General features: G+C 35.0%; 1 protein-coding gene across 3 annotated transcripts in view; it reads right to left on the bottom strand.

The window, feature by feature from the left end:
• The window catches only part of SLC38A11 (solute carrier family 38 member 11), a 46,713-nt gene extending 27,839 nt beyond the window's left edge, over positions 1-18,874 (bottom strand). For 2 of the 3 annotated variants that reach the window (XM_045825326.1, XM_045825503.1), the window contains exons 1-7: positions 18,756-18,874; positions 18,130-18,247; positions 16,176-16,250; positions 10,266-10,400; positions 9,249-9,314; positions 4,680-4,786; positions 2,284-2,363 (exon numbers count right to left, since the gene is read on the bottom strand). In XM_045825326.1, the coding sequence (XP_045681282.1) occupies positions 2,284-2,363; positions 4,680-4,786; positions 9,249-9,314; positions 10,266-10,400; positions 16,176-16,250; positions 18,130-18,247; positions 18,756-18,794 (620 nt within the window). In that variant the 5' untranslated portion in view covers positions 18,795-18,874. The remainder of the gene's footprint in view (positions 1-2,283; positions 2,364-4,679; positions 4,787-9,248; positions 9,315-10,265; positions 10,401-16,175; positions 16,251-18,129; positions 18,248-18,755) is intronic. The other variant, XM_045825408.1, reaches the window with a different exon arrangement.
• Between the last annotated feature and the right edge of the window lie 5,332 nt (positions 18,875-24,206).

The following is a 24,206-nucleotide window of genomic DNA, read 5'->3' as shown; positions in this document are numbered from 1 at the left end:
TAAACTTCATTAAATCACTTTTCATTATTAAAAGGGTTGTCATGAGCAATTAAATTTTTTACCCAAAAATTATTTATTGAATTCTGTTTAATATAGTTATTAGCTTTTTGTTGCTGTGCATTCAACTTTTGAAAATCACAACTCAATACAGTATCAACATAATAGGTGCTAAGTAAATGTCAGAAGCTTTAATACTTGCCTTTGGGTTTTTATGCTTGCCTTACCTGAGCCTGCAATGCCTTATCTTTGCAGGCATCCTAATGCCTTTACACGCTTATCTATCTGCAAACGTTCAAATTCATCCTTCAAAACACGCAGATCATGTTTCTCTTCCTCCAGGAAGCCCTCTCTGATTCAGACAGACTACTAAGCACTCTCTTCTTTGGCACTGCCACTGCCCCAGGCTTATGCTTCAATTTTGTATTCCTCATACTATACTGTCATTTCTTTTTCTTTCATAAGTCCCTTCTCCATACCTGCTTGTGAACAACTTGCAGCAGGTGCTGACTTACATAAGCCTTTCTGCTTTTTTTCTCCCAGCACACACCAAAATAGCTAGAAACAATGGGCATTCTGAGTTTACTCAACGGAAGAATAAATGGTCACATTGAAGTGAACTAGTGCATTTCAAAAAAAGCTATTTGTAATGGACTGAACTGCGCCCCTCAGCAAAATCCGTAAGTTGAAGTGCTGCCATCCCAACCTAACGCCCCCCACCCTGCCCCACTTCCCCACCCCTGCAATTGAATGGTGTGTGGAGATGGGAACTTTGGGAGATAATTAGGTTTAGATTAGGTCATGGGGTTTGGGCACTCTTGATGGCATTAGTGCCCTTATGAGAGTAGACACCAGAGAGTTTACTGTCTCTCTCACTTTCTGTCACGTGAAGACATCGAATGAAGACCAGGAAGAAATTTTCACCAGAATCTGACCATGACATGAGCTTCCAGAACTATGAGAAAATAAATTTCTGTTGTTTAAACCACCCCCATATAGCAATTTGTTCTAGAAACCCAAGATGATTAATAAAACTATGAACAGGGATTAAGTTGTTTAAAGAGAACATTAATATAAACATTATAGTTTTAATTTACATTTTTAGCTTTTATTTATATATATTTTTAAAAATTAACTGTTTGTTTTTATAAAGAAAAGGCCATATCAAATGCAGTTAGACTAGATATTTCATATTTTCTTCCAAATAAATTCAAGGCAAAATTTTTGGTATTTTTCTGGTAAACTAAGAAGACTACCATAGTTAAAAATAAAATGATTTTGCCAAATAGCAGTTAATCAATAGAAAAAAGTAAAGTACCTTAGGGACCACATTATTAATTATAGCTATTCACAAGGTTTCCTTTTTATTTTTTTCTCACAGATAACATTAATTGAAGAACCAGCCTGTCTCCTGCACTGCCCTAAGCATTATGTCTTAAATTAATTTTATTTTGTCTTATTTGGGATAGAGAAAATATTTAAAGTCTCTTGGAAACTCCCTGATGTTTTATTTATTTATTTATTTATTTATTCAACAAATATTTATTGTGCAGAATGGGAATCTAATTTTGCATTTAAGGCCAATTTACTTAGTTTCATTCTAGCATTCTCTGGGGATGATGGATCTAAACTACTCAGTCTTTATCTGGTGAATTTATCCTCTAATCAAATAACAAAAACTGTGCAGTTTTTAGATCAGCAGTACTGAACGCACACTTTGAATTTCATGGATGGGTTAAGTAAAATTTGGGAAACAAATACTTAATTACCAACATTATACTTGGCCAACTAATAACATTAACAACAAATAAATACCACTATCATCTATCACCACAAGTTTGCAAATGACAAAGCATTTTAACACAAAATAATTAAAGACTATAATTTTAGTAGAGAATAAAGGGTGGCTTTCAATGTGACTACATTTCATTCAATGGCAAAAAGCACCCAAAATATTCTTTATTCACCTAATTTCATCCTTGATTGGTGAAACTTTGTTACGAACAGATCTCTCTTTGGGGTAGAAACAGAAATTTCTGCTATCTACTACTTTTTCTCCTGAGTGTTCTACTTAGATCCTATTTCTCACTGTTCTCACTGGCCAGCAGAGTCCAAGGTAAACATGCCTGTCTATTGAAATGTAAATCTTTCTTTCATTTTGTCAGATACTAAATAAAAATGATGCTTCGGGTACCATGATTACTTTACATTTCAGAATTTATGTCAAATAAATATCTATGTGAAAGTTATAAATCAAAGACCAACCAATATAGCAACAAAACTTACATGTATGGACCCAGTGAGATGACCCTTGCTGTTACAATCCCAAGAATCAGAGTTGTTAAAACTGTAGAAATAAGAGAAATCTGCAAAAGAAAATGTAAAGATATTGTCAATTTAGTACAGAGTGGGGATTTTCAACCAGTGTTCCGTGGCAGGCAAGAGTTTTTAAAATATACGATACTGACTACTTAGTCAGAGGCGCTGACCTCTTTTCCCTTAGACTGCCAAATAAAAAACCACAACAACCAACACAACAACAGCTGTCCAGTGTGAATGAATTAAAATTATACCTATTTTTGTGAAATTGGCAAAAAATACATTTTTTGATGTGCCACAGAATTTCAGTAATTAGTTTATCTATGCCATGAGATGAATAAGGTTGAAAATTGCTGCTACAGAGATTATTTTATTGAAAATAATAGGTGTTTCTCTTTTTACCTAAGTAAACATATGCACAGTTTCAATTATTTATTTAGTCGTTTATTCTTACAGATTGGGTTGATAATCTCAAGTATGTAATTTTTATCAGACTACGGTCTTAGTTTTTTTCCCTTTAAATAGGAGAAGAAGTACCATATATGACTATTGTAATCTTGTATCATGGCTTTAGATGTTTTTAGTGGCTTCCTGTGGAGAATGTAGAACTGGTGATTTTTAAATGAAAGTGTGTTTATTTTTCTTCAGGCGCTATTTTAATGTTGACTTGTGCATTTATCCTATCTATAGTTGCTCCATCTGCTTCTGTCTTTATTTTACCTTCACCCTTCCAACACAACAACACCCCCACATTTGGGGAGTGAGTGTCCTGCTATTTTCTTTTTGTTCTCTAGCTCTATTAGTCTTTTTTCCTTTGTGATCTTGCTGTTTTGTCTGTGTTTCTCAGTCTGTTTCTTCCTCTCTCTCCCATCATTACTTCAACTGGTTAAAATATAAACTGGTCTGTGTGTGTATGTGTTCTATGCACTCATTACACTAGATGTATGTTTTGTCTCTTAATTTTTAATGGATAACACATTTTATACTTTTTTCTCTGCTAAGATTATAAAATACAGAATTAATTTTATTTCACTTAATGGTCATTAACCTTGTTTTCTTTTGTTAGTTTTTAACTAGAAAGTTCTATTACGAGTCCTCTGATCTACTGAGGAACAGAAATATTAAGTAATATTCGCAAGGTCACATAGCAAGAAAGTAGCAAAGGAAGAACTCAAATGCAAGTATCCTGACTCCAGATCAGGGCTCCTCACTACAATGCTTTGCTAATTAGGAAATTTATTTAGGTATTTCAATATGACACATTAAAGGGACATTTAGGGGAAAATGTTTAGATAATGCTAGAATATTAGCAGCTTTCTTTTCCTGAATTCCTTGTCTTCTGTTCTGTGAAGGTAACATTTATGTCTACACTGAACATGTGAATGGAGGACAGTCCAACCATTTCAGAATATTTCACTATAAAAGCCCCTTTGATGCACTCTTGGTTATTTCTGGATGACTGTTAAAAAAGGAAGGAGAATAGTCAGAATACTCTGAAATATAATCTGTATTCTCAGCTCTACCTGAAAAGAGAGACTTCTTAAATGTAGTCACACATCAAATATCATAGCAGAAAGTAAAATTCAATCAATTGTTGGATTTTTCAAAATGGAATATAAAATATTATATGCATAATTCTTTTAAAAATTTTCTCATGAGAATGCTTGGCATCATGTCGATAGATATAACACCAATAATATTTTGGGTAAAATGCAAACATTCCTCGATAGTGAAGAAATACAATGCAACCAGGTAGAGGCCACTCTATGCTGATGGGCGTATGTAGTGAGTTAAATAATTATTTGGTTGGTTGCATTAGAAAGAAATAAGCATTTATTTTTAGCAATACAAATTATAAACACTGGCCAGATTCTCAACAATTATTAATCAAAACACTGACATGTGAATGTGATGGATGAAAAATAGGCACAACAGATATTGTAATTTACAAAGAAAATTTTAAGCCAATAAAATGATTCATCCTTGTTTCTAAAGTTAGTTTGCTTTTAAATTGTTTAACCTACTTTCTATAAAAACAATAGAACCTTTTTTTAGTAGATTAAACTCGGTATAATTCTTTATATTTTCTAAATGTAAAGTGGCTGCCTGACATCACTTAGAGTACCTACCTTAAAAAGAATAAGAGAAAAGGACATATTTAGTTCACACTCATTATTTAAACCTCCATTCCCAACAGTAAGCTAAAGATTCAACCATAGTTTACTCTATCATCATCATAATTAAACTAAAAGAAACTAAAGAAAATTGCTGTAATTAAGAACTTGGTCATAGAAACAGTAGTTGGACAAAATTAATGCAGGTAAGAAAATACATTTCTGTGCCTACTTAAATGTAAAACTTACCTTTCCAAGCTTTGCTATGTCTCGGTACAAGGACAAAGGCAGAGTAAAGACAACTGTGGAAAACACAATAATGAAGTGGCGACCAATAAGCAAGTTTTCAGGGTCAACTAAAACACAATCAATATTATGAAGTGTTAATAGAGATGAGTAGCTCACCAGTGACACAGTAAATATTGAATTAGCAAAATAACTAAAATATTAAATAATATAAAAAGGACAAATTTTTAAGAGTAAATATGCTCCATAAAACCATGTACAACTAAGCCCTGGCTGGCATAGCTCAGTGGGTTGAGCGCGGGCTGCAAACCAAAGTGTCGCAGGTTCGATTCCCAGCCAGGGTACATGCCTGGGTTGCAGGCCATAACCCCCAGTAACCACACATTGACGTTTCTCTCTCTCTCTCTCTCTCTCTCTCTCTCTCTCTCTCTCTCTCTCCCTCTCTAAAAATAAATAAATAAAATCTTTAAAAAAAAACAAAAAAACCATGTACAACTAGAAATAGTACACAAAAAAAATACAAAATTCTTTATAGATAAACCTATTGTTCAAATGTTAAAATATTTTACATTTAAATGATTTTAATGGCCTCCTAATCAGTTTCCTTGTTCTACCTTCCTTTGTGCCCTTAGAGTATAGTATACTCTTAACCTAAAAACTATAGAGATCCTTTCCAAAGGCAAAAAAAAAAAAAAAAACCCACAAGACAAAACATATCATTCCTTGTCCAAAACCCTCTAATGGCAAAACCATTCATTGACAAAGTAAGCTATATGGGGGCAGGGCATTTTCTGAGGTTTTAAAACATTTCTGTATTTCAGAGAACTTTAAACAGTAAAACTTTAACAAAATTTCAAAAATAAATATTTAGGTAAAAATATTCACTAAATTTCTATCCTTTTATTGAGAAAGAAATATTTTCCTTGAAGGAAAGTAGAGAGAAGCAATTTGTTGAACAGAGAAGTCAGAGGTAAGCTGCTGAAACCTGGGACACAATGTCTTAGACTCCTGGCTCTCATAACTAACTAGGAAACAACAAAGAGAGACAGAGAGAGGCTATCATCAAGTACAAAAAAAATAAGCATAAGTTAAAGCACACAAGGATTTATATATATTTTAAAGCTGAGCTAATCACAGTATTGGCTTTAAGAGATCTGTACCTATTCCAATGAAGACACTATTGTTTAAACTTTTTAGTCTATATCAAATTCCTTCAGAGATCATATAGTTACATATTTGAAAGATTCTAGTGGTACCCAGTCTTTGTGCATTTAATCCTTTGAAGTTTTAAGTCTGTAGAAACCAAGTCTCAATCAACTGAGTGTGATTCAAAAAAATAAAAAAGAAGCTATTGCTCTGAAAAGTGAAATTAATTTTCTTATATGGTTAATAAACTAACCGAAAAGAAAGTGCTGTGATGGGAATTTCAAAATGGCATAATTTTTTACACACACACATGTATACACAAGAATGGAATAATCAATCATGAGTATTTAACTCAACCAAAACTAAACAATCATCCTAAAGTTGTGAATTAAAATAATAAAACAGGAAATTTAAGTTCCCCAAACCCTGAATGTAACTATTTACATATTCCTGGTAAACATGATTTGAATTAAATAATCTCTACATCTATGTCTATTTACCCCTTCAAACTCCCCCTTATGATATATTTGGTAGAAAATATATTTTCTTCAGTGGGAAAATTCTAAGGCCTAGAAAAACTCTAAAATAAATTGCTATGAATAGCGTATAGGAGCTTGATAACTGAAGATCTCCATTTGTGTAAAGGGTATTTTTCACTAATGATCCAATGATAAGACCTATCACCTCTACAGATCTTCTAACAAAAATGCACCCAAATAAGCATTATAAATGTTTAAACAATAGTAGGGAAAACTGAATATTGAAATATTTCAAAAATATCAAAATCATATAAACATACTATTTCTTATACTGATGTTTTTCATTACTTTGATTTGTACCATGAACTAATACTTAAGTTATCTGGGAGAAGTATAAGAAATTTCCCACTTGTCAGCCTAAGACACTGATGATATCTTTCAGGGAAAAAAATGCAGGTTTACTAAGGATTATATCTACTTCTAAAAATACTTTGGCATAATATTAATCTTTACAAGATATACAAATAATCATACATCATAAAATATAATATGCAACAATTAAAGAAATTGTGATAAGAATAAAAGTGTGTTCTTTGGTATGTGATCCATATTTTAAAAGTCACTTTTGATGATCATAAAATTAATAACCAGGAAGGGGGTTTCAAAAGGAACTTTAGCCTTATCTGTGATAAATTATTTTTATGAAGAGCATAGATTTATATATATTTATAAAACTAAAAATCAAAAAATAATAATCAAAGTGTTCTATTAGGGAAAATTAAAATAATTAAATTAAATTAAAATTAAAATGACTGCACAATAGATACTGGAGAATATTAAACTGCCAATTAAGCAACTAGAATAGATCTCTATGTTTTGCTACGAGTATGTGTCTTAATATACTGCTAAGAAAAAAAAGCATATTATAGAACAAGATGTATAGTGTTATGTTATTCATATGACAATTTAAAGTTACATGCATTCTTAAAACTCTCATAGTATACATTAAAAAGGAAGGAAGGAAGGAAGGAAGGAAGGAAGGAAGGAAGGAAGGAAAGAAAGAAGGAAGGGAGGGAACGTTGGAAGGATTGTTCCTACTTGGTTTTCCGGAGAGGGAAAGATTATGAGTATGTTCTACATTCTTTATTTTGCTTATCTGCTTTTTAATATTTTCCTAATAAATGTGTGTTACCTCTTAGATATGAAAATAAAATGATAAAAATTAAAAATTAATACATGTTCCTTTGAAAAACTTTGGAAAATAACAAAGGAAACAAAATCCCATGGGTCCCACAATTAAAAGATAACCACAATTTATATTGAATGTATTTTAAAAGTTTTCCTTATTTATTTATGCAAAGAGAAAATTTATAATTTAGATCATATTGTATATATGGTATTATATTCTTCCCTTTTTTACACAACATTCTACCCACTCACATGACCTAAGTTTATGAAATTAAGATTTGAAGGTTGAGGACTAGAACAGAATCTGCAATAATTCACAGTAACAATAATAATAGCTAACAATGTTAGGAAAACCTACTATATGCTAGGCACTGTCCATATTATCTCTCTTGTTTTGCATAAAAATGATATGAAGCAGTTGATACTCTAATTCATAAGTTAGAGATGAATAGACTAGAACTCAGAGAGGGTGTTAACTTTCTCAAGGTCACATAGCAAGCAAGCATTGGTTTTGTGACTTGATGGTCAAGTAGTCCTGATTTTAGCTAACCAGTGAGAGGAAGAGGTGCAATTTCCAGTGCTATGTTTTGCTTTCCTTTGTTTTGTAAGTCTTTTAGAATGAGTGAATCAAGCACTAAGAGTACAGGCATGTTTGTATCAATTTCAACTGTAATAACGACTATAGAGTCAGGTCACAATAAAATGGAGATTATGTGGGTTGGATGAGAAGCTCTTTGAAGCACAAAGGCTGCATGATGCAAATGGCCATGATATGAGGAAGGGTTGAAAGGGGAGGGGGCTGTGCACATGTTAATAAAAAGGTCTGATTGAGAATATTCATAGCTTCTCTTTCATAATCACCCCAAACTGGGGACAACCCAAATGTCCCTCAACTGTGTGACAGATAAACTGTTGTCCAGTCCAATCATGCAATGGGACATTCCCCAGCAATTGTTTCTTTTTTTTTTAAGAGCAAACTACTGCATACCCAAAGTCATAGCTGCAATTCAAATGCACTGTGCTAAGTGAAAGAAGCCAGACTAGAAGGGCCAGATATATATAATGCCATTGATTTGGCATTCTGGGAAAGAAAAACTAGGCAGAGAAATTAGATCAATGGCTGCCAGGGGCCAGAAATGAGGGAGGGTTTGTCTGTAAAGGGGAATAGGGACAATCTGGATATTATGGAATTATTCTGTATTTTTACTCTGGCTGTGGCTGTATTTTTACTGTGTGCACATACAATGACTATGTACATTGTCAAAACTCACAAGACTATGCATCAGTTAAAGTTACATATTAATAGAATAGTGGAGGAAAAGATCAGCTTGCTCATCTAAGAAATGGTATAGTAAAAGTAGTACATGAGAAAATGTTACTACCAGAGTTGGTGATACATAGCATAAGATATTTCAAATATATTTTCTAAGTTGAGTAATAATATTTATTATGATAGTATTATCAATAACTCTTACTATTATTTATTATAATAATATTATTAATAACTTACTATTATACTAAGTACAGTATAATAGTAATAATATTACTAAGTATAGTGATAATACTAATCATATTTTTAAACAGCTAAATAAGATTTAAACTATATATAAGGGATTAATATTTTAGGATCAGCATGAATCCTAGATATTGCCAGATATTTGAAATCATCCAACTCTTGAACTTGCAAATATTTTACTTATAAATTATTATAAAACACATTAACTATGAGAAACTATATAAAATAAATATATTTACTTACCTCCTGGGATTCTTTGGAAAACTTTGCTCAAAGTGTCTCCAGTTATTATGTTGTAACTTATCATAGCTAAATACATAATTAAAATCATACAGTCACCAACAAGATTTTTATCTTGAATATTTTGAAAATAATCAGTTACTACTTCCCAAATATTGGCATAATCTTACTACTTTTAAATATATATTTTGGTTACCCCTATGTACAACTTTAAAAATAACTAGACAACAGATTTATGAGATAATATTAATTTGTATGAAAAAATATTTTCACTTTACAAATTGATTCTTTCCACATATATTTAAATAATAATGAGGTTTGGTAGTCATTTAAAATGTGATTTATTTTTCATTAAAGTTCAGTTTCTAAACACTTTTAAGGAATGCATGTATTGTTCAATGTGAGGAATAACAACAGAATATTATGAAGGTGCCAAAATATCTCTGCATTTAAAAAATAAGATTTTGGGGAATACATTCTTAGTTTTTGGTGGAGACATAAGAACCTAGTGATTTAAGCAATAACTTCTGTATTACTGGTTTAAAAAAGGAAGTCAATTTGTCCATTGTTGATCTTAACATTTTATTTATTTAAGAAGTGCTAGGTGACATCTTCATCATTATAGTACAAACTTTAAATAGCATGTTGGCTTTGCACATGGCTTCCACAAATGTATTTCAAAATATTTTTTAAAAATGTATTTCAGCCTTGAAGGGATCTACTGTTTCTCTCACTCACTTTTATTCCCAGATCATTCTATCTTTCACCAAACTAGGGAAGAACAAACATTAGACTAATAAAAATCACTTTCACTTTATTTCAGTAAAATACTCAGAAGACCAACCAAAAGGACCAGGGAATAAGACAAAGATGACTAAAGAAGCAAACACTTAATTTGGAATATATTTCAACTATTGGTACTCTTTAACAACTATGCAATGACTATTAAAACTCTTATATTTAGAAATAACAGTATGTTTTTGTAAATAAGTATAGTTTGCATCTTCACATTGATCTTACCTATAAATGGATACAAAAACTGTAGAACAGAGAGGAGAAGATACCCTGGAAAGCCAAAGGTTTTATTGACCAAAGACTGATAAGTGTCCGTTCCAGAGAGAGCCCCTCCTTTTATCAGTAAAACAAGGGAAAAGTCTATGGCAAAAATAACAATTAAATAAATGTTAGATTACATTAAATACAAAGGTTTTTCATGTTTTGACTCACATAAAAAGGGAACATTTTTTAAAAAAAATAGGTTAATTTAATGTGACAGTAAATCAACATGGCAAGGCTTACTTCCTTCCCATAAAATATTACTTTTTGTGAAATGGTACTATTCCCAATTATTTATTTTTCAACCAAGATGCAAGTATACTTAACACATCCATGAGATGAACTGGGCAGAAGAAAATACGCAGAGTACAGTTAAGCGTCAGTATTTCATTTTACGTCTCAAGCTAGCCAATGCAATGACCATTAACAGGATGTGGCTCAACAGCCAAGCCACACATTGTAGGTGATCAGATATTTCATATGCATTCACCACGTGAAGACAAAAAAGGAAAAATGCTCTAAGCATGTATAAAAACAGATTTAGGAGACTCAGATCATTTGTTTTATAACAAAGTACAATTAGTAACCTTATTTTATCATTATGGTAACAATGCCATAGTTAAAAACTATGGTTATTTTAAACTATTTTATAACTATTTTCATAGTAATTTTTAACTAGAGTTGAGGGAGCACTGTAAAAATTTTTTAGTTCACATTTTAGAGATTTAAGTTTCAATTTGAAGTTGAAATTGAAGATATAATTACATAGATATTATTAATTAAAAATTAATATTTTTCTTTTTTCCTTCATTTAACGCAATGAACCTAGTGAATGACGTAACCTACTGAATGACAATGCAGTTTTATTAGGTACACAGCTATGTACAAGGTGTGATTCTTGCACTCTTTTCTGTTGCTCGTGTTTTCACCACAGGTGATTTTGTTATTTTTTGTCCTTTAAATAATTTGGAAATGTGTTAAAAGACAAAGATGAAAATACAAATAATTCTAGTATGATTTCCACCCTGAATCCCTCTCACACCATGGAAACTTCTTTAAGGTTCTTCAATAAACTCCAAGTTGATAAATCCAATTCATATGCCCTGAATCTTAATCTTATTTGCTCTTTCAGTGACAATTTTTTCCTGTTCACCATTCCCCTCTTTTTCAACCTTCCTCCTGTGGCCTTTGCTACATCACTTTCTCTTGGAACTCCTCCTACTATTTTTGGCCATTGGTGCTCAGTTTTATATGAGTTTTCTTTTATTCTGGATTCTTAGACTTTTTTTCACTCTTCAAGATGGCTTACTGTGATCTCATTCATGTGCATGGTTTCAATTTTCCTATAGATGTTAGTAACACCCAAATCTATATCTCTAGCCCAGACTCCAAAACTCCAGATATCTATATCTAGCTGCCTTGTACACATTTCACATTGGAGACCTCATAGACATCTCAGTTTTAAAATATCCACATTCTAGTTTATATATTTGTTCTGGAACCTGCTTCTTCATCCATATTTCTCTGATCAGTGAATAGTATCAACAGAAAATTGATACTTTGAGAATCATGTAGGCTTCTCATTATTCATCATCTTCTATATTCCTTTGGTCACCAAATCCATTACTGCATCATAAATTATTCTACTGTATCCCCTCATTTCTAACCCCTAGCTTGCTTTATTTTAGGGCTTAGGTCTTTATCACATACCATCTGGATTATGGCAATAACCTCCAAATAGTTTTCTCATTCACCAATCTCACCCTCTACCAAAACATTTTTGACATCTACTAAGATTTTTTCAAGATTTCCCCTTGGATGGGGAAATCATAAATCTTATTAGATTTATGTGCTCTGCTTAAAATATTCTAAGGGCTCCTCTAATGCCTTCTTATAAAAATCAACTCCTTTTCAGGAGGCAGAAAACATTATGTATTAGGTGTGTGACCTTGAGTGGAGGACTTGACCTTTCTGGATTATTATATTACAAACACGAAAATACTATCAAATATTGGCCCAGCACTTCCTGCATGCCAGGCCCTTTAAAAAATTCTTTACATATATTAACTTGATTATCCTTTACAACAATTCTAGGTACCCCTCATTTAATAAATGAGAAAAATGAGGCACAGAAGGTTAAGCAAATTGACAGACTTCACAGAGCCAGCATTGGAGCAGTCATGATTTGGACCCTGGCAGTCTGGCCCTAGAATCCATGAACTTAATCAAAATCTCAACTCTGCTGGAAGTAGCTGTAGACCTTGGGCATGTCATTTGAATCCATTAAGTTTCAGTTTCCTCCTCCATAAAAGTAGAAAGGGCATACCTATTTCATGGAGTCAGAAGGATTAAGTATAGTGGTGGCTTTATGCTCAACATCTAGGCAGTCCTCAGGGAATTTTGGTAATGATAGAGCCATTCATGGGAACCTTCATAAGTGTGTCTCCAGACCTTTCTACCAGCATGTCCCTCTACTTACGTACAAACATCAACCCTACACTTTAACCAGACTGAGTAATTACACAGTTCCCTTTTGTATTTCTACATTTCCACCTGCTTAAAGTAACCTTCCATTTTCTTCACTCACTCACATATTTTCATAAACACTTAGTGGAAGTATCTGCTTCTTTCCAAAACATGTATGCTCCTTTGAGGTTGTGTTAAATGACTATGTTCCTATGATTATGTACCTATTTTTGTTATGGTCTTTTTAATGAAGTATTGTCACTATTTATTTTTGTTTGCCTGACACTGTGCAGTGAGCTGCATACAGGCAGGAATAATGCTCTTCATTGCTACAATGGCAGCAGTGTCAGTAAATATTGTTGATATCAATCAGTGATCAATATAGAGCAGGATTCAAATTTAATTTGATAAATGACCAATAAATATATTTTAAAATATTCTGCAAGCACATAGGGCATAGCAATTAATTCTACTTCCTTTTTTTAAAATTATGAAAAGTTTCACAGAAAAGCTAAGTAGTGCCTCGAAGGATGAATAAGATTTCACCAGGTAGAGAAAAAAAGAGAAAAAGTGTCAAGCAGGGGTCTGTCCGTGGGAAAGGCAGTGTGAAAGCATATTCTGTATGTGAGAGATGCCATAGTCCAAAATAGCTAAAACATAAGGTTCACACATAGCACTGTTGGTGACAGGCTGAAAGAGAGGTTTGAGTAGTTGGAGATGAGACTGAAAATTCAGACTGTGACTACACTATGAAGGGATTTGAATGCAATAATTTTTTCTGTTGTCATTATAGAGTCTTGCAATGCTTTGATTGGGGGAGTAATAGTGATCAGGCCAAGGTCGGATAAAGATAACTCTTGCAATACAGAGGACTGGTTAGAAAGTGGGCAGATGATAAATGTAGTAAAACAGCAACTTACTCACCAAAGAGAGAATCAATGAAAACCTGACTAACAGAGAGGAGGTACCCAATTTCACAGCTGTTGTAAATTTTTTGGTGAAAAACTGTATGCTTGGAATGAAAACGCTGTTTCATAAAAGTTCAAAATGTATTGCATGAAGTTAAAAATTTGCTAAAAATTTAGTCAATGATAAATGTAAATAATTTAATCTGCTTGTAAAATAAAGGCTATAAATATATTACCTTAAAAGTTTTAGGTATCTCAAATATCAATCACTATAACATTTTGATCTCACTTTAAATATATTATATACCAATTTTAGGTAACCCATCAATGGGTTTATATTGTTCAACACGAAAATTTTCTTTTAAATCATTCTGTATGTTTGGACAATAAAAATTACTTTACTTTAATCAACAAATAAAAAATCTTAAAGCAATTTACACTTTGTTATAAATATTTATAATTCTATTTTTGCTTCTCAACATTTCACAAACATGGAAACAGAACTTGGAAAAAAACACCCATTGAACTGGTCATACCTCATTAGAGGCCTTAGAAAGACAAAAGAGTAACACTAAAGACAAATCATTGTGTAATTACAGTGTCAATTTAAAGAAAATTTTAGTATAATACTCTACTTGCAAATTTTCCTCTTAAAAGCCTATTTAAAAACCAAATGAATCATAGTCTATATACTTTTTTCTTTTGTGTTGTTACCTTTATTTATCAAAGTTATTTAGGATTTTGATCATATAACCAAATTAGTAAGACTAATTTCCAGTGATTAATAGTTTTGCAATATATGACCTTGCAAAGGACTGCTCACAGTAATTGCTGTAGGTTTATATATAATATCAGTTGAGAAAGTTATCATGGCATGATTTATTTTTGTTTAATGTGATTTGGCTTTAGTAAACTGGTCATTCTCCTTAAGTATTGAATTCTTAGGTGATACACATTTTAATTTTTTCCATGTGCGTACATATTTACAATGCACTTAAATAAGCCATGGTTATTATGCCTGGGTGGGAATTAATTATTTGTCAGTGCTGATTGACTGGGAAGCAGGAAATTAAAAAGGACAAAGGTAAATCCTTCAATGGGATTTTTTAGTGTGATAAACGCTCTTGGGAACAGAATACAATTTTCAAAAACCAGCGACTCTAAATAAGCACAAAGCTATAGATCCCACATTACTAAATTACAAATTAAGCTAAAAATTAAGAGCTATAGAAGCTAAAAGCAATTTAAATTTTGGGTGGAGAGAAGAAAGCAAAGGGAAAAGAGCCCAGTGCTTTTGCAGCTATGACTTTTCTATCTTCTACATGCTTTACTCTCTTTCTTCTTCAGCTTGGGAAAAACAACAGTTATAGGCTGGGCTTGGAAGCCTGAGAGTTTATGAGAAATGGCATCTGAGTAGGGTCGCCAGAAGCAGAGTTTAGACAGATTGTTAGGCGAGGGATTAGAGGGAGAGCTCCCAGGGGAAGTGGTATGAGATGATAGGGCAGGAGAAGCACATCAGGAAGGATGGGTCCCAGGCAGAGACCAGCTGTAGCTTAGCCTTGCAGTGGTGGTACTCTGGAGCTCCAACTGCACCATATGTTGGTCCCTCCTGGAGGCAAGGTTTCTGTATCAGTCAGGTATTGGCTAAAGGCTGTTGGAAAATGGCAGCTTGGGGTCATAAGGTGGTACCACTGGAAGGTGGTACCACTGAAGCCCAGGTCAACACTCTGGAGAAGGGGACAGCTAAGGTGTTTTGCATTACCTGGTAAAAACACATCTAGGTGACAACACATAGCAGCCACCCTAGCATCAACCACATCAGGTGGTGTCTTACTGCCTCTCCCACAGTCATCCTAAGGTAGAGGCAAGACCCTGCATTTGTCATGAGGTGAGTGGGAGGGATGGCAAGGCAGGGATAAGGACAAAAGAAAGAGGACCTGATTATGAGCTGTATAGTCTGCACTTAGACTGGCTGTGAATGACCACATTACATGGAAAGTGGAGGCAGAAGAGAAGTAGTATAGAAGCATCATATTGCTGAACTTAAAGACAGTGGCAGGTGGGAAACCTGAGCAGGCATGGGCAAGGTGGGAACACCTGCACAAACAGCTGGAGAAGGTTTGTCACTCATGTGCACCTGCCCATGGTCCCCGTGGGAAAGGAAGTCCTGACAACTGCACTTTCAAAGTATAGCTGTCTTGGCTTTAATCAGCCTTGAAAATGACTTCCTGGACTCTTACCACATTCTTCATAAAATGAAAGGGCACATGAAAAGGATTTAGGCTTGGTAATACAATATATAATGCTTTTCTAATCTTCAGAGGATTAGCAAGAAAAGTAAATTTTCTCAGACATAAATGTCTAAATTGTTTAGGATTCTTCGATCCAATACAATTAGTAAATTCAATGACAGGCTGTGTGTATATGAGTGTGTGTGTGTGCATAAAATAGTACTTGTGCAAATTAAGTTGCAACAATTAGCAATTACATAGTATTTTACCTGTAACATATGAAACCCAGAATAAAAGCAATATTCCAAGAGGAAAGCCAGCTTGCTTCATTGAATAAGGCAATCCTGGAAAAACATAAAATGCCCACCCATCACATTAATAAAATATATAGAAATACAGAAGTTTTTCCCAATTCTTGTATATAATAGGCTAAGTACACTGAGATATTTATATGATGTAATTATAAACAGTGCATATGACTACTAAAATTAAATGTTAGCATATTAATACTTATTTCAGAATAACATGTTATAAGATAAGGACATATACAGAAAGCAAGTTTATGAGGTGATGGAATATGAATAAGATAGCAGAAAATAAAAGATAGGTGCCAGTTCATACAAATTATGTTCACATCAGGGTGAGGGGATCATATGACCCACTCATGGAGGGGAGGGTCAATATGGAGAGTGCTGCCTGGGAAAGCACAGGGGATAAAAGAGCACAGAAGGGTGATGAGACATGAGGACTAAAATGGGCAACCATGTAGGAAAAGGGGAGAAAAATGAGAAGGCAAAAGTAAATTACAAAACTGAAGGGGGTAATATGAAATATTTTCTTATGAATTTTTGGGGGGAAATGAACAATTTTAGATTATAGACATAAAATATTTAAAAATATTTCCATGCAGCATTTTACTCTCTGAAAAATTGGCCCTGGCCAGGCAGCTCAGTTGGTTAGAGCATTGTCCTGATATGCCAAGGTTAAGGGTTTGATCACTGGTCAGGGTACATACAAGAAGCAACCAATGAATGCATGGATAAGTGGAAAGACAAAGTGATGTTTCTCTTTCTTTCTCTCCCGTCTTCTTCTCTTTCTCTAAAAATAAAGAAGAAAATTGGCTGAGCATAATTAAGAGGTACTTTAAATGTTGCTGACATGGATGAACTTAAAGTTTTAAAATCAGGAATTATGTCTGGAATTCTGCCAAAAAGAGCTGCCTGCACCTCTGTGGCACATGGAGGCAAAATTTCAAACAAGTCTTGTACCCTATTTTTTACTACTTTGCTTCAGGTACTTGCACTTGATGTACTATTTGAAGAAAATTATTTATATTTGGAAACAAGTAAAACAAAAGTACACATCACTCAGTTCAGGTAAATATTCAATGATGACTGTGACTAAAATGTCAAAACTTTACAAAAACTAATATTCTCAATGAGTATTACATGATTCTGTTTTGTCCCTACTTTTTCTTAAGTTGGATGTTTTCAAATAACAAAAAAATAGTAAGTGTGGAAAAATAACTACCTTTATAACTATAATGCAGTGTACTTAATTTTGTCCCTGTCTCAAATTCGGAAAATATGAGCTGCTCATTTTTTTCAATTATGATTGGCTCCTTTACTAAAAAAATCACATTCACTTTTTAAAACCAATTTCTATTTATTGATTAAATTATACTTAAAATGAATATAAATTACTATGTTTGTACTTTAAATTTAACACTATATAAATGGGTAAAGTACTATTGTATGAATTTATTTTTTCACAAGTTTGGTATATTTTCACATTAAAATTTTGTACAATATTTCCATATATCTGGAGGTTTTACACCTCTTAGAAGGTCATAGAAAGGTGATTCAAGTAATGATGGACACTTGAGGAGGAGGAAAAAGTAAATTAGGGAACATTGTCAACTGTCCATGCAGCCTGTGAAAAAAAATTTTCAGTGTGTCTTATATGAAGCTCCACCTAACCTAACACATGTGGAGGGTGCTCTCAGTTGTGCGGAGAGTGTAGGTCGCAACCCCATCTTCAGCAGAAAAGGGACTGATGTGCTTGCTGCCTGTTGTTATAGAGGAAGAAATGGAAGGCTCTTATGGAAGACAATTACCAATTTTATCATTTAAGATCTTTAAAAAAATTAATGAACACTAACAATAAGAGTCTTAAATCTGCCCTTTTCACTTAAAATTTTAAAAACAACAAAGCAACACTTACCTATTATACCAGATCCTATAATAGAGTTGACAACATTAAAAACAGCAGCAGACTCACGACAAGTTTTCTCTTTGTGCTTATGTTCAGAAACGAGGAGTTCTTTGTCATCCAGATCGCTCTATTTAAATATATAAAATGGCCAATAATGAATAAAGTTAAACCAATATTTACTAGTTCAAAACCAGAAAAGTGTTAAATATGCAATATAGTAGATGAAAACGATATCAATAATGCCGTAATGATAATAATGGCAATCATGATTATAAAAATGATGAGAATAATAATAGAGTAACAATTACAGGTAGTAACTCAACAGAGTTTTGCAAACAAAACCCATCCTAAAATGTCCTAATTAAAGCTGCACCAAGTACATGGATGCTACGTGGAACCCCAGAGTACAGCATCAGTTAGAGAGACAATGATGTGATTTTGTAGAATTAAAAGGGTTACATTGAAAATTTCCTGGCAAGGGGGGAAAAAAGTCAAATCAAGGCAAAGCTTCTTCCAGAGAACTTTCAGTGGTGCTAACCAGGACCCCCAAGTGAAGGTAAGGCAGCTTCTGTTGCAGGGTGAATGAAGCTTTGAGGGGACTTGGCTTCAGAACCTGCCCCAGTCTCCAGTTTTACCTGTGGCGGGATGACAGGCTGCTGCCCCTGGTAGCCCATGGATGCACCCTGGTCCTCAGCAGGTGGAAGGTTCACTGTCTTAGATACCTTATTCTAGCCACACCTTCCTCATCTGAAACCTCGCAGGGCTGGGTCGGCGTGCAGCAGGAAAGCTGGACCCAGCTGTTGCTCCGGTGCCACTGGCCCCACCCCCGCACCTCGGTGGGCGGCGCAGACTGCAGCTCAGAGCTCTCTTGGCTGCTTCAGCAGGAGAACTTTTCTCCCAGAGACTTGCCCAGCCAAATGCACCTCCCTCCTCCTGCGAAGATGCCACAAGATGTTTCTGATCTGGGCAGCCCTCTCTCCCACTCCCACCCCAGCTCCAGTTGCAAAGTATAGTTTGTTCCGCCCACCGTGCCTGCCCAGATTGCACAGAGTTACGGTGGCCTCAATTTAGCCCATCTCCAAATTAGCTGCTCCTTGGCTGGAGATTGATGCCCAGGTAAGAATGCAGTAGCACTCCCCCACCCCCACGGAGTATCTCTTCTGTGACCTCCTCCTCCCTGCACCTCTTCTATGGCAAAGAGGGCAGATGAAAACGCAAGGCTTTTGTTTTAAATGAAAAAGAAAACCCACAACTTTTCTAGAGTTTTAGCAAACTCGATTACTCAGCATGCTTTGGTCAAATATTACCTGTGACTTTTCGGAAAAGGAGACTTAAAAAGGGGAAAGGAAGATGGATTGATAACAGATTCAATAAGTGACCTTAAAGGAGGGGCGTTGGGGTGTAAGGTGATGGGAAAGGGAAGACACCTAGAGTATCTGAGCTAGAAAGAATCATAAAGGACGTTTTATTCACCCTTTAATCTTACGAATGAGGAGAAAGACCCAGAGAATATTCAATTACAGAAAGATAGAATACATAGAGAACAGTTTCAGGGAGAGTGTGTGTGGTAATGTAACATTGGTACTTACCAAACACATACTTTGCCATGCATAATGAGCGCTTTTGCTCAAATTTTTGAGGGAAAAATAAGGATGCACATCATATGCAGGATTAATGATTACATACCATGGGTATAATAATGGGTATAATAAATCCTGTGCATAATGCACACAAAAACAGGAGTGCACATTACACATTGCAAAATAGGGTACTTTAAGAGCTTCTGGTACATAGACATTTATTTAAAATTATAAAACATTTTAAGAACATGAGAAAGCAAAAGAGAATTATAAAACAGCATATACTCTCCACCATCAAATTAACAAATGTTAACATTTTATCATATTTTCTTCAAATTGCAAAAATAAACATTTACTATCACAATAGAACCCCTTTGCTGGTCCTCCTTTTTTCCCCTTCATCCTGAGTCATCCAGTTCATGAAAGTAGTGTATATCTTTTCCATCCATGCTTTATATTTTAATTCATCATTTATAGCCATAAATGTTTAGCTTTTCACTTATTTTTAGGTTGGAGTGCAGTATTCCAGCTTCTGGTCCCAGCTTCATGTATGCTGGACCAGAAAGTAGAAGTTTTGTTATACACATTTTAATGATATATCTTAAAGACCTTTTTTATAGTTTCAAAAGTATTATTTGTTTAATAGAATTTCAAAAGTGCTATAAGTCTCAATGAGAAAACATGAAGAAGAAAGAATGGGACTGGCGGTACATAGAATCACTGGAAGTTCACCCATGCAGAGATAAACACAGTTAGCGTTTTAGGACCCCATAGTTTACTCAAATGTTTACATTGTGTAATGTTTACATTTACTACAGTGTTTAAGGTAGAGGGTAAATGCATATTACATGCACATAAGCAGTTTTATCGAGTCTGTCCTAGCCCCAGACTGACACTACAGAAGCCAGACTTTCAGAAACATAGAGAGCCTTAATTTGAATTTTTTACAGATTATATAATTTATATAATATGGTATATTATGTTCATGTGGGATTATTACTTTTCTTCATTATTTAGTTACCGTCTAGGCTACCTGACCTCTAATAGCATTTACCTCACTTAGTAATAACCCAGAAGGCTCTCTATTGGCAGAAGTCTGAATTAATAAAGCTCTTCTGACTGCTAACCTGACTCCATTTGGACATTATTAAGGTTCAAATTTGAGAATAGAGATAAAAAATTTCAATCCACATCCCTGGGGAAGTTACTTTTTCCTCAACCTTAGGAATCTGAAGAAGGGTATATTTTGTTTTTGTAAAAATGGAAGCTTGATATTCTCTATGATGTTAGGTTATTGGCTTAGCTGCTGCAACAAGTAGGGCCTTAATTGCATCCTCAGCTTTCCAGATGTAGGTGTCCTTAGTCTTTAGAGGTCAGGAAGACTCCTCAGATAATTTTGGCTAACTAATCAGAGTGTATTCTTTCCTTTTTTCTTTGCATTAATCATCTTGCAAAATCATTCTTATAAACTCTCTTCTTTGATCAATATGTTACTCATTATCAAAGAATATCTTATTCTTGTGATAGCATGTTATTATTACCTCATAGTTCAGGTGTTTTTATTATTTTCTAACTGTAAATATTAGAATTATGTAAAGCCATTATAATGTCATATCTGGATGGAAGTCAGGGAGAGCGTGGCACTGAGGACTGAGTTTAAATTAATGTGACGGTGAGCCCTGGTTTGTCCAAGACTGTCCTGCTTAGGCTTCTTGTCCCAATGTGATTATAAACAGCATCTTTTTCACTCTTAAAAGCGTCCCAATTTGAATAAGTTACAATACTATGCAAGAGAAGTTCATGGGGATAATAGTCCCACCTAATATCTGCATAACACTTCACAGCTTTCTCTAGTGGTATCCAAGCTGAGAAGGGATGGAGATCTAAAAATATGGATTTGTGTTGTTTTTTTTTTAAATTACTCTTTATTTCATTGTTTTTCATTATTTTTATTATTGACACTATTACAGATGTCCCCTTTTACCCCCTTTGCTCACTTCTACCCAGCTTCCACTCCCCCTTCCTTCTGGCATCACCACATTGTTGTCTGTGTCCATGAGTTCTGCATATATATTTTTTGGCTAATACCTTCACCTTCTTTTATCATATGGCCCTTTCCCCTTTCCTTTGATAGCTGTCAGTTTGTACCATGTATCCATGTCTTTGTTTCTATTTTGTTCATCAGTTTATTTAGGTTACTGAGTTAATTAGACTCTACATATAAGTGAGATCACATGGTAATTGACCTGTCTCTAACTAGCTTATTTCACTTAGCATAATAATATCCAGACCCATGCTGTCACAAAAGGTAAGATTTCCCTCTATTTAAAGAATTATATTTTGTTGATTATGCTATTACAGTTGACCCAAGTCTTCTCCCTTAGCTCTCCCTCCACCCAGCACCCCCAACTCTCTCAGGCAATCCCCACACGGGAGCCATGGGTCATGCATATAAGTTCCTTGGCTACTCCATTTTCTATACTGTATTTTATATCCCCATGGCTATTCTGTAATTGCTAATTTGTAATTCTTAATCCCCTCACCACTTTACCCATTTCCCCACATCCACCATCCCATATGGCAACCATCAAAATCCTCTTGGTATCCATGATTCTGTCTCTGTTCTTCTTGTTTGCCTAGTTTGTTTTTTAGATTCAATTGTTGATAGATATATATGAAATCAGCTGACAGTCTTATGGGAACACCCCTGTAGGTAACTAACTTCTTTTCTCTTGCTACTTTTAAGATTCTTTCTTTATCTATAACCTTTAGCATTGTAATTATGATGTGTCTTGAAGTGGGCTTCTTTGCATCCATCTTGTTTGGGACTCTGTGCTTCCTGGACTTGCATGTCTTTTTCTTTCACCAAATCAGGGAAGTTTTCTTTCATTATTTTTTCAAATAGATTTCCAATTTCTTGTACTTTCTCTTCTCCTTCTGGTACCCCTATGATGCAAATGTTGGAATGCTTGAAGTTGTCCTAGCAGCTCCTTATACTGTCCTTGTTATTTTGGATTCTTTTTTCCTCTTGTTGTTCACATTGGTTGTTTTTTTCTTCCCTATGTTCCAAATCGTTGATTTGATTCTCAGCTTCTTTCACTCTACTGCTGTTTCCCTGTAAATTGCTCTTTATTTCAATTTTTGAATCCTTTGTTTCTGACTGGATCTTTTGTATGCCTTTGAGGTTATCACTATGTTCCTTGAGCATCCTTAAACCAGTGTTTTGAACTTTGCAACTGATTGTTTATTTCCACTTTGTTTAGTTCTTTTGCTGAAGTTTTGATCTATTCTTTCATTTGGGCCATGTTTTTTTTTTTTCTCCTCATTTTGGTAGCCTTCCTGTGTTTGTTTCTATGTATTAGGTAGAGCTGCTATGACTCCCTGTCTTGGTAGCAAGGCCTAATGTACTAGATATCCTGTAGAGTCCAGTGACACAGCCTCCTCTATCACCCAAAACCGGATACTTGAGGTGTGCCCTTCTTGTATGCTGAATCTTGTAGTTGAAGCTTAATTGATATTGGCAAGTCAATGGGAAGGAATTACTCAGTCCATTTAGCTGCAAGGTCTGGCTATGTCCACTGACCACCAACCTCTGCCCCCTGTGGAGGATCAGATGTTCAGGGGCGGGGTGGTGATGTTCCAATGTGGTCTATAGCTGTCCACTGCGTGCATAGGCTCTACAGTTTCCCAGGTCGAGCAGGCCAAGGTCTGCCTTAACAGGTGTTCTGCTTGGGACCACCCTGCATGAGCTATAAAGCAATCTGCAGATGGATGCTACTTGTGCTGGACTTGCACATTCCCAGGGAAAGCCAAACTGTGGTCCAAAACTAGCTGCTCCTAGTGCTGGGTCGGGGGTCATTTAGAAAGATGTATGGGGGTTGGGCACTCACTCAGGCTAGCAGTTGCTTCTTTCAGAAGATTTAGAAAGTTGTGAAGCAAGAGCCAAGACCAGCTATTCATATGGAACAGCCACTGTTAACAGCTTGGGTGGGTCTGGAAGTTGGGTGGGACAGAACCTCAGGGGATCTCCAGGGCAGGGAAAAAAGTATTAACCAGGTTGATGGAGTCTCAGATATGGCACTCACTTGTCATCTCTGTGGCTCTGTTCGGGGAGGGTTCAGAAAAGGGACAATGATCTCTGCCCACATTTTTGTTTGGGATAAAGCTGTCCCCCAGCCCTTGCCTCAATGCCAGACACTCCATCCTCCCTGTATGCCACTGGTGCCTTTCAAGCTGTAATCCTGGTGCTGGAGTTCAGAGGGAGTGAGCCTGAGTAAGTCCATGTGTGGGTTCTTTAGGAGGAACTGCTTGGGACTCCAGAAGTCCTTTCTACTGACTCAATCCCTGCAGGCTTTTGCAGCCAGAACTTATGGGGACTTATCTTTCTGGCACTGGGACTCTCTGCTAGGGGGCCTGGTGTGGGGCTGAGAATCCTCACCCCTGAGATATCCTTCCCAAATTTTTATTCACCACACATGAATGTGGAACCAGACCACTCTGCATCTC

Source organism: Phyllostomus hastatus, unplaced genomic scaffold (genome assembly GCF_019186645.2).
Source record: "Phyllostomus hastatus isolate PE091 unplaced genomic scaffold, TTU_PhHast_1.1 phas_contig_1, whole genome shotgun sequence".
In the NCBI taxonomy this organism is placed as follows: domain Eukaryota; kingdom Metazoa; phylum Chordata; class Mammalia; order Chiroptera; family Phyllostomidae; genus Phyllostomus; species Phyllostomus hastatus.
The sequence above is the reverse complement of the archived record's forward strand: the minus strand, read 5'-3'. Positions and strand labels throughout refer to the sequence as shown.